This window comes from Akebia trifoliata, chromosome 9 (genome assembly GCF_017979445.1).
Source record: "Akebia trifoliata isolate Shusen 1 chromosome 9, ASM1797944v1, whole genome shotgun sequence".
In the NCBI taxonomy this organism is placed as follows: Eukaryota; Viridiplantae; Streptophyta; class Magnoliopsida; order Ranunculales; family Lardizabalaceae; genus Akebia; species Akebia trifoliata.
Genome location: NC_141383.1, coordinates 23,726,360 through 23,738,617, shown reverse-complemented (window position 1 = coordinate 23,738,617; position 12,258 = coordinate 23,726,360). Strand labels below are relative to the sequence as shown.

At 32.7% G+C, this 12,258-nt stretch overlaps 1 protein-coding gene across 1 annotated transcript; it reads right to left on the bottom strand.

Moving 5' to 3' along the window:
* Positions 1–904: 904 nt before the first annotated feature.
* LOC147394841 (polyamine oxidase 1-like) lies at positions 905–6,735 on the bottom strand. The gene is made up of 9 exons (XM_086454055.1): positions 6,576–6,735; positions 5,740–5,992; positions 5,503–5,649; positions 3,877–4,123; positions 2,822–2,965; positions 2,060–2,209; positions 1,479–1,733; positions 1,303–1,384; positions 905–1,184 (listed from the first exon to the last, which is right to left on the bottom strand). Exons 1-9 carry the CDS (start codon positions 6,700–6,702, stop codon positions 1,078–1,080), a joined length of 1,512 nt encoding a protein of 503 aa, XP_086310181.1. The 5' UTR covers positions 6,703–6,735; the 3' UTR covers positions 905–1,077.
* Between the last annotated feature and the right edge of the window lie 5,523 nt (positions 6,736–12,258).

Here is a 12,258-nt window from a genome sequence, read left to right as displayed (position 1 = left end):
TAGAAGCAAAAGTTAAGACAACTTTATCGAAAATTGTTGAAGATAGAGTAATTTAAACATGCCCGCTAAGTTTTGGCAAATATTTGAGAGACCCTGTGTTTTGGAAGTGATGGTATACCTCCATTGACCTCAGTCTACTCTGGAATATTTTTATATAATGATCTAAGTGCACTCATCTTCAACCTTAACTATAAAAAAAAACTTGATAATCTTCTCCCAAAACTAATCATCTTCAAGCTTTTCAACCTAAACCTCATCTTTGACTTCATTTTCAACTCTACTTCTGATGTCTATAAATATTTATAGAGAATTTTGATGATTAGATGTGTTGCCAAAAAGTATAAAATACCATTCAAGTCACTAATTCCGAACAATCTAGATTAAAGATCTAAAATTTAAAAATGATACAAACTTAATTAAACCAAACAACCTATATTGAAAGACTACTAACTAGACATTAATCACTTACTTTTGAAAATCAAAACATCCAATAATTCTCAATGCTACACCAATTTTCAGTTCCACTTATTTGTTGACTAGACAGTGACCTTTGTCAATTTGATGATCAAGCTGTCTTTCAAATCTCGATGATTAATAAAGAGTTACGGGTCAAATGAATGTTCATCGGGTGGTGATGATTCATCTATTGGTGGAGCAACTTCATTGGCTTGAATTTTGATTTTGAGCTTCATCAGCATCTCGTGGTCTACTATAGTTAACAGAAATACCCTATACATATGTAATACTTACTTTTGTTCGATCATTTTTATTGGATCCAAGATTTAGACAGGGAGGTTGGTTTTTAGTTCTAAGAAGTTGGTCTAAACCCCCTTCATGAATTGGAATGTAAGACACATATTGCTCTTTTTCCAATTACCACAACCAAGAAGATCAAGTAAAAATATTATAAACCTAAAAAACAAGCACTCTTTATTCTCCATAACAAGGGGTAAGATCACTCTTCATCATTCGGCACACATAACATGTTAAAAATATTATAGACCTAAAAAACAAACATTCTTTATTCTCCATAACAAGGGGTAAGGTCACTCTTCATCGTTCAGCATACATAACATGTCACATAGATGCAAATGAAACAACATTTTTAGTCCCTTTAGGCTTGACTTCGAACGTGCACTTTCTTTTTTTGATACACTCTAACATCAAGTTTGCAGTATCAATTCCTGAAAAAAAAAAAAAAAAAAAAAAAAAAAAAAAGGAAAGAAAAACACAAGCATTAAAGCTATATTTCACGTAACTTTTGCTTATATATCAATGGATCTGAAGGTGATGAAAACAAACCTGAGAGATAGGCTCCATGTAGAAAACCAGTATAGAGTGCGCTGGTGTGTTCGCCAGTGAAGTAAACCTTTCCAACAGGTGCCTATAAATTAAATAAATAAATAAAAGATTTAGAGAACTTCCTAGAGGGTGAATTAGGGAGTTATTGATCTTGAAACATGAAATATGAGAATTACCTTTAATTGATCATACTCATACTGATCGACCCCAATCGGCCAATTTGAGTATGTGCCTTTGTAGAATCTATTTGACCACCATTTGGGGACAAGTATGTCAGTGGCCTCGGGGACATTCTTTCCGAACATATTCTGTAAGACCTCCATGATCTCTGCTTTGGTCTTAGAATCCGGTTGTTGTTCTATTCTTCTCGACTCCTCGTCTGTTACCGTTACCATAAGGACATTGGATCCAGGATATTCGTGTTCAAATTGCTGTGGTCCATAACAATGAATCTAAAGCTATTAGAAAATGTGACGTTTTGCATTTATTTTTATTTTTTGCTCAAATTAATACTCTATGTCTCCATCTATTATTGAATTTTAAATGTATCATTGTACATACATTTGAATTCAATTATAGAACACATAGTTCTGGATAGAGAGGAATGAAGGAACATTATTAATTAGTTTAGCCGACCCAAATCTTTGGGATAAAGCATTCTTGTTGTTATTGTTGTCGATTATACATTTGAAATTCAAATAAGAAACCATCAACAAAATTGATCAAAGAAAAATAATAAATATGGCAATCGAATTACCTGCCAGTATGTGTAGTATCCGCGCTTATCGTGGGCATACAAGAAAAATTGTGTACCATTGCCCGTAGGCCAGAATCTGTGGGGGAACTTGAGGAATATCTTGGTGTAAATGGCCATATCAAATTCATACAAGGCCAGAATTTTCCAAGGCTGTTCACATTAAAAGAAAGAGGAATAAAATAATTAATATTAAAACCAGGTATGTTTTAAAAATATTTACATAAAAATTTAATATTATATATTTAAAAAAGTATTCACATAAAATCTCATAAATGGATAATGTGTACCCACGATCGACATTAATGTACGTAATTGAAACTTCATACTCACAAAAGAAAAACAAATAAAATAATAAATACACACACACGCACATCATTTTTTAGATGAAAGTACTAAAATACCATTTTTCTAAATATTGGTTTGGTATTTTTTTTACCATTTTGGTATTTTTGACCTTTACATAAATGGTATTTTATAAAATTTTGACTAAAACTGGGTCATTCATTCCCTCAAAACCAAAAGGTTGTAAAAGTATTTTTACAATTTAGTTAATAAAAATTTATTTGTTTTCATAATTACCTTTTTTTTATATCTTTTATAAGTTAAATATTTTGAAATCGTATATGGTTACATAATTATAAAAAGAACTTATATCCATCTGTGTAAAACAACAATGAAAATTAGTCAATTTTGATGAATTGAAAGTGTATTTCAACATGTTTATATATGTATATATGGTTAATGAAGGAAGATAAGACTGACCGGCAGATCAGGCTGGAAATCGATGAGATTGGACTGGAGGACACCAATGCTGACGGAGACAATCACGTAGTCGGCTCTGTAGACTTTACCATCTTCCGTTTTAACTATCACTCCACTCGGGGAGTAACGTATCTCCCTTACCACCTAATAGCAATGTTTACATGAGAATTTCATGAATTCTTCTTTCATTTATGCAATTGCAATGTGAATTTGCCATAAATGTAAACTCTTATGTTATATGTTATGGGTAAAAAATTAGTGTCATCTAGAGATATTTACAAGTTGAGACCCTCAACTTATAAGTTAAGACGAGTTGTAATATGAGTTCCCAACCTAATTCTTCACCATGGGTATCACCTAAATATGAAATTGAAAAAGATTTTATTCACAGAAAAATCAATTAAGGATTTTATAGAATACTGAATCAACCAATCGCACAAACCCATATTGAGGAAATCTTCAATTTACAAAACTACATACATTAGGCTTCATGCGACTAGTCAATTGGGATTATGTGAAATGCTAAATGACTTTCATGTGAGCTAAAAACCTCTCAACGAAATTAGAAGGGATTAACACACCAATGTGAAGGTAAGAGAAGGATTTCTGACCATTCATAGCACAAATTACAAAATATCTTCTTGTCGCAATAAAATTAAGGGTATTTTAGAAACACCACTGGATAAATTGATGATATTAGGTTTACCCCCTTGTAAAAGTGCAAGATTAGGTTTAACTTTGACCGTAAGTCAATGTTACCTTTTCTTGATGATTCAACATTGAAATTATGATTTATTTATTTAATTTAATTTTTTAAAAATTTTGGTTAGTAATTTTAGTATTTGAAGAGCATTTTCAAAAAAAAAAAAAAAAAAACAAATTTTCAATGTTAAATCATCGTGAAAACACATCGTTGACTTAAGGTAAGGGGATAAACCTAAATCTTTCATTTTGCAAAGGGGTAAACCTAATATCACCAATTTAGCTGCGTGGTATTTTTAAAATACCTTAAAATTAAATGAAATTAATAAATGATTTATAATAAGGTGCTTCACCTGATTGAGCTTCAGTCTAGGATCTGTAATTACTCCAGCTTCATTAGTTTTAAGAAACTGACTTGCTACATAGTGAACAACAGTCTCATAACCCCTTGGGTCTGCCACAAAGTAGCTGTCTTCTCCAAAATTAGTAAATGTTGCCATTGGCAATGTGGTAAGCAGACTTGTTATCCGCGGTGGCTCTGCAGACTCAAAATCATATTTGGAGTAATCGATCGCCATCTCCAGTGGCGTCGATGGAACTCTGCAAGATTTTTAAGTCATCAAACTGCAATCCAACTCTTTTTTTTAACTCTAAAAGCCACTTAGATGATCAAAATGTAAGAAGTATGATCATCAGTGGGCCCACCAGATGATCAAATTGATAAAATGCTTAATTATCTACCCATTTGTTTCCCACAGATTTTTCAAAATAGGGGTTAGAAGTTTCAGAATGCGTTGATTTTTTGTGAGGATGTGAAGAGATCATTCTCATCAAAAATCAGCTCATTCTAAAACTTCTAACCCTAGTTTACAAGTTGAAGAATCGTGGACCGCTCTATTTTGTAAATCACTTTTGATAGGGTTAGAAGTTTCGGATTGGGCTGATTTTTGGTGAGGATGATCTTCTCATCATAGAGATAATCCTTACAAAAAAATCAACCCACCGGAACTTCTAACCTATACCTTAAAAAATGTTTGGCTTTCTTTAGGGCCTCCAAACACTCTCCATATCTATATATATATGGGTTAGGATCATGGGACATATGAAAAAACATATGTAAAAACAATGTAACATTAATAAAATTTCAAAATATAGGTTAGAAGTTTCAGATTGAGATGATTTTTTGTGAGGATGATCTCTATGATGGGACGATCATTTGAAAAAAAAAAATCTGTCCAATTTGAAACTTCTAACCCCATTAAAAGTGATTTAGAATGTGGACCGTCGATTTTTTACCAATTTTTGTCAATAATTTATAAATCACTTTTGATGGATTTAAAATTTTCAGATTGAGCTGATTTTTTGTGAGGATGATCTTCTCATCATAATGACCATCCTTGCAAAAAATCAGCTCAATCCAAAACCTCTAACTCATGTTTTGAAAAACCATTGCTTTTACGTATGTTTTTACATATGTCCCTTGAACCGCCCCCTATATATATATATATATATATAATAAAATTACAAAGTTTACATTACAAAATTGTTTTTATAAAATAAAAATTTTCCTAATAAACGCAAAAATATATTTTTCAAAATTTTCTGACTTAGGATTAAATTGCCCATTGAATAAATCATGATTTATTTTTTCTTTAAAAAATTAGAGATTTTATCACTATTGATGAGGATGACCATTCTATTCTTTAAATGATTCCACCTCTTTCATTTTAATCTTCTATTTAGAAGCTCTTCCATTTCTTTTCTTTTTTCTACTCGAGTTATAAAAACTCTCTGAGCTTCAAAGGTGTCCATTATGAGAGAGAATAAATCCTAGGTTGGCCACCTCATATTTAATGTCTGATGTCTTCTTATTTGGTGTGTTATATATAATAACATTAATTAGTTTATTATTAAAAAATCTATTATTAAGAATGTTCACAGTGCAATATCAGTTTTAAATGCAAATGGAGGAGCTTAACTTGTTCATAAGGCGTTGAGAGGTTAAGATGGAGATGTCATTAATGCTATTTGCAGCCAAAGACAATGAAACGTTGGAGCTGAACTCCTCAAGCTTATCGGCCATTTCGTAAGCTGCACGAGCTTCCTCTTCCTTGTAAAGTCCACCACTGTAAATACATACAGCAAGAACACAATTACTTCCTCATGAGTTCAAATTTACAATTTTAAATTAATGGGTGCAACTATAGTGCACATACAATTGTTGATATATGTTAGAAGAAATGTTCTCCCAATCAGAGTAGAAGGTCTTGAGCTTTAGCTTTTTGGCTATTGGCCATATGGGATTTATATTAGAAGAAGATCCAACTCCTTCTACCCAGTTGGCTCCAAGCTCTACTGATATCCCAGCAAAGTTGGTTTTCTTAACACGGCCACCAATCCGATCTGTCGCTTCTAGTATCAAGATATCCTTTATTCCTGAATCCGAAAGTGTCTTTCCCGCCGATAATCCTGATAATTAAATCCGAGATGTAAATGATGAGTAAGTTTAAAATGTAATGTATTATAATGATGTGGGGGCTTTTGTACAAGAAATAAGGTCTATAACGTCCAGGATAAATAGAGGATGTCCAATGTGTTGGAGGAGATGAGATTCACGTATGGATGTGAAGATTAAAACCCAAAAAATGGATTGTGGTGGCAACACACAAGGTAAGGTAGAGAAGATGGACGGAAATGCCAGTTTGCTAAGTTGGTTAAAGTTCATAAGTGTTGATGCCACAACCTGAGTTCAAAAACTGGGTTTCACCTATTAATTATTGACCACTAATCTTGTTTGCCTACATTTTGAAAAAAAAAAAAAAAAAAAACTACTCATTTTAATAAAAAATTGTAGTACAAAGATGAATCCTTAATGTTTTTGAACATTAAATTATGATACAAAATGAAATTAAAATCCCCTCCTAGGGCTAGATCAGAAGTAATGAATCATCTGCAATCATCTGGTGTAAAAACATCACTCAAAGTTAATGGTTTTTATAACCAAAAAATCTTACCTGAACTTAAAAAAAAAAAAAAAAAGTCCTATACCTACCAGACATTCCGGCTCCGACAATTATGACAGTCGGAGTAGGCTTCAAAGCCTTGGACTCAGGCAACAGGGTTGCACCCATAAAGACAGTTACAAGGACTACTAGGGTTACTCTCTCCATTGTCACCATTTTTTGCGTTCTCTGTATCTCATCATCACTAACCCTCAACACTTATTTATAGTGGGAAGGTTCACATGCTTTTATCTCCTAATGTTTCACAAGGAAATATTTTAATCCATATGTTATGCTTTAAAACGTGCGCTCCACTTCTCTTTTAAGTATTTTATTACAAAAATAAATTAAAAAAAAAGTAGCTCATATACATACTTTGGCACCAATCAAGTATTTGGATAACTTTGTAAGGCTAGGAAAACTTGTTAATTTTAGAAAATATTTAAAATACACATTCTTTATTAGAGAACATGATGCACCATATTATGATACATGAGATACATTGTATCATATCAATGTATCTCATTTTAAAAGAAAGACCCGCTCTGATATCATGATAAATTTAGAGGTCCAACTCAAAATCAATTGACAATGAATAGAGAGACCCATGATTTTATAAAGAGAGAGACAAAGCAATTTGTGCTCGAAGTCGGGCTAAACTCAACATTTATCATTGGTTTTGAAAACTACTAATGACTATTACAAACTATAATATCTTTCGAGTACTATAACACCCTTTTTCCAAATTACATTATTTCATCAAAAGTGTGCGTTAAATTATTTCCTTGCTTTAGTTGAGATTTAATTTATGATATTGTTAAATATTGAAGTATAATTCATGTTGCCAATCAAATAGTTGGATTAGGTGTGGATGCTAATACGCTCAATAGAATTAAAAATTACATTAGTCTGTAAAAGTTTTCGTTTTTTATTCTTAATGGATCAGTGGAGATTTGCTAATTTCAATAATTCCTTACATATGGGCCTTACAAATTAGCTTCGTAATATAAAAATTATGTTCTGTGAGCAATTATACTCTTATTTGTGGTGGGGGTAGGTATTATAAATCAAAGATGACTTCGTCCTTTTAATTATTATAAGATTAAAGAGTGGAGGAATTCTTTTCCAATAAAGAAAATTTTTGCATCAATGGGATCTCAAAAGAGAAGTTATCAAATAAAACATGCCGGTCAATAGGAAGAAAAAATTAATCAGTTTGATACAATTATTTAACTTAATATACCCAATAAAGGATATATTCCTCTCCATTATTTCAGGAAGCCTGCAGTTTGTGTTGGTAATATCCAATGTTTCCTAATAGTGCTACATGGCATCATTCATCCCTCCAGAAATAAAACCCGCAAGTGAATCTAACCATCGGATTTGAGCATTTTTACCAAGAATTACAGTTTGTGTGCATGTGTGTGTGATCAAAACTTGTTGAAGTCCATGATGATTGAGATGCTCAAATCTAGTGGATTGAGTCATCCCTCAGTCTTTTTCTTTTTCTGATATCGCGGGGTATCCCCAGACATATTGAGATGGGACTAATCCTTACGATCACAAGTCTTGATCTCACAAAATTTTCCTAACATGCAACATGGTAGGTAGGAGGCCCACAATGTGAAAAAAGCCCAAATTTGATGGTCTTGGGCCGTCAAATTTCATAAAATTCGACGGTCAAAGGTGTTGAATTGGTGTCAAATTTTTTTTTTCAATGGGCTGAAACTGTCAAATTAATGAAGGATGGGAGAAATTCAACACCTCTAAGCCGTCAAATCTAGGAATATCTAGAATTTCGACGGCCCTAGACCGTCAAAATTCATTTTCTAAAATTCGTGGGCCTTGACTCGTTAATTTTTTCTGTCGAATTTTCCAGTTTTCATGTAGTGGCCATCCAATTTCGATCACATGGCCAGAGGGAGTAAACTTTATTGATGAAAATTTAAGAAATTCCTAACAATTTTCTCCAAAGTGGCGAAGAAATGTATAATTTGTACAAATCTTTCCATTTTCCAATTCAATCCCCTTGTAGCTGGTTATAACGTGGTAGGTCACCAAAAGTGTGGGCCAAAATTTAATTGATCAATGAGTCCAAAAGTGTCCATGTGATAAACAAAGACAGATATCTATGGTTTTGTAAACGTGGCTGATGTGCCAAGGGCACAGAATTGCAAAATCTTTTTCCTTGTGCATCTTGAAGAAAAAGATCTATGATTCTGTAGCAGGGGCACGTCAACCACGTATGATTTATCACATTCATTCATCACAACTGTTCTATGAAGGGGCACATAAAAAACAAACGTCACATTATCACAACTCGAATAAAAAGCACTTTCATGAAAATCTCCCTGAGATTTTCCAGCAAGTTACATCGATATCAAACTATTTCATGATAAGAAAACATACAAAACTTATAGGATTTTTATTTTGTTTTTTGAAAGATTATCTGGGTTAAGGCAGACCCAAACCAACTACAACCTCACATAACGCATCCCCCTCTTATCCTAAAGGATAAGTCATGTTGATCGTAATTTTACTATTTAAATAGCAATCAAACATAATAACATGTGCTCCTACCAATTCTAATAGAGGCACCGACACGAAGTTAAAGGATTTTTTATTTTTTGAAAGATTATCTGGGTTAAGGCAGACCCAAACCAACTACAACCTCACATAACGCATCCCCCTCTTATCCTAAAGGATAAATCATGTTGAACGTAATTTTACTATTTAAATAGCAATCAAACATAATAACACATGCTCCTACCAATTCTAATAGAGGCACTGACACGAATTTAAAGGATTTTTTAGTTTTTTGAAAGATTATCTAGGTTAAGACAGACCCAAACCAATTACAACCTCACATAACGCATCCCCTTCTTATCCTAAAAGATAAGTCATGTTGAACGTAATTTTACTATTTAAACAGCAATCAAACATTATAACACGTGCTCCTACCAATTCCTATAGATGCACCAACATGAAGTTAAAGCATTTTTTTTTTTTTTTTGAAAGATTATCTGGGTTAAGACAGACCCAAACCAACTACAACCTCACATAACGCATCCCCCTCTTATCCTAAAGGATAAGTCATGTATTTTACTATTTAAACAGCAATCAAACATAATAACACCTAACAGAAGCTAAAGTTCAGAAAACTTTATCAAAAATCGTTGAAGATAGAGTAATTTAGATATGCCCCTACGTTTTGGCAAATATTTGAGAGACCCTGTGTTTTGGAACTGGTGGTATACCTCCATTGACCTCAGTCTACTCTGGAATATTTTTATATAATGATCTAAGTGTCTTCATCTTCAATCTTAACTAAACAACTTGATAATCTTCTCCTAAAATTAATCATCTTCAAGCTTTTCAACCTAAACCTCATCTTTGACTTCATTTTCATTATTATTTTTTATTGATAAGCTAGACATCTCAAAGTTACTTAGCAATGCGTGAAATTCACTGAGCTATGGATCTAAGTCTATTTATAATTTTTTTTTTTTAACACCCAAAGACTCCATCGTCTTTTGCTTCCTAAATATCTTATCTTTCTACTTAGATTTAAAGGTCGAATGAGAGATCATGGTGAAAACAACTATTCCCTAGATGACTGGCTTGGGGGCAAAGTCAAGGTAAAATTTCATCATGAATTCCTATCTTACTCTTTAGCTTTGGGTTGAAGGAGATAGGATCCAAAAGGTTGAAAAACACGGTAAAAATCTCTACTTAAATGACAGGTTTGGGAAAAAAAATCAAGGAGCTTTGGCTAGGTGTCGATGAAAAGAGCATTTATGCCGTTTTGATTAGTATTAAAGAGTAGATCAAAGTCAAGGGGCCATTATCAGTTTGAAAATGTAGAGGGATATCTCAAATATTTACCAAAACATGGGGGTTATCTCTAAATCACGATTTAAGATATTAGAAAGAATAATATTTTCACAAAGATTGAAATTTGAAACAATTGAGTAGATAAAATGGGTCCACCGACTCAAGAGCAGAAAGCCAGAATTTTCTTGAGGTGGGGGCAAACTGCAGCTAACGATAAGATTTAAAAGCTTAAAATTAAATGGTTTTATTTTGAAAATTCAAAGTTGGTTGGTTAGGGATTGAAGAGAAGGGTAGTTTGGTTAATTGAAATTGAGACAGTTTTTTGAAAATTTTGATGACAATCTAGAGAAAAAATAAAATAAGAGGTGTTTGACGAAAATTACGGATTGAAATTCAAACTTTGTTATTATATTTGGAATTAGGGAGATCTTGTTGTAGTTTGTGGAGCCTGATAGTACTGGTTAAGAAGGAGGTACTATAAATCTAGCCACACGTGGGTGTGACGGGAGTTCAAGGGTAAAGTCCCTAAAAGAAAATTTTCAAGGTTATTTTCATCATTTCATTAATATTATGTAAAATCTTAGTTAGATTTCTTGAGATATTTATTTTCTCATTTTTTGGTGAAAGATTGTAATTTGTAACTACGAGTTTTCTCTTCATAATGTAATCGATGTGATCCTTGGACGTACCTCAATCTTGAGGGAACCATGTATAATCTTTATATTTCTTTGTGTGATTGCATCTTGTCTTGTGTTTGTTTTTCGATTCGTTTTCTTTGTTCAATTGAACTTGTATTTCTTAACAGATCTTCATCTAAGTCATATATCAAGATAGAAGAAAATATATATTTTTTTGTTAAAATTCCAACTTGAATTGAAAGAAATTCTAATTTACCAGCCAAGCCAAACTGTATAATAATCACATTTTCCATAGGCATACAAGACATCTATCGTAACATATAACAAAATGCGCTTCCCTGCAAGTTTAGTACTCTTATTACTTATAGGAAGGGTTTATTTCATGAGCAAGCGTCACATGCATCTTGTTCATGGTGCATATCTCATAGGTTTATCTTATGAAGAAAATATTGAAGCAATCGAACCAAGAAATTAATTTAAAAAAAAATGCAAATCATACATAGAACACAAATATTTTACGTGGTTTCATCAAGGTGGAGGTATTCCCACTGATTACATCAATTCTAGTATGAAGTTACAAATTATATCTTTACAACAAAAGAGAATAGATATATATATATATATATATATGGGTCCCGTTAACCAACAAACATTTTGGCAAAACATTTTTCAAAACATGGGTTAGATGTTTTGGAATAGGCTGATTTTTGGTGAGGATGATCTCTATGGTGAGGAGATCATCCTCATCAAAAATCAGCCCATTCCAAAACTTCTAGCCCCAGTTTACAAGTTGAAAAATCGTGGTCCATCCATTTTTTGTAAACCATTTTTGATGGGGTTAGAAGTTTTGGACTGGGCAGATTTTTGGTGAGGATGATCTCCTCACCGTAGAGATCATCCTCACCAAAAATCAACTTATTCCAAAACCTCTAACCCATGTTTTGAAAAATGTTTTGCCAAAATGTTTGTTGCTGAACGCGACCCATATATATATATATATATATATCACTACAAGAAATATGGAAATTAGGAACGGTTTATTACCGTTCCTAAGCCACTATGAAACGGCTTGCAGACCGTCTTTAATCAAGGCGTCGTTAATGAGGTTGAACGGCTGTAAGCCGTTTTATATTTCATGATTTGGAACGGTTCAAAACCGTTCCAGATCTTGGAATTTGGAACGGCTTAAAACCCTTCCTAATCTGCGGCTTTATTTAACAACACACAATAACCCAAAAAGATTTGAGACATCGGATTTTAT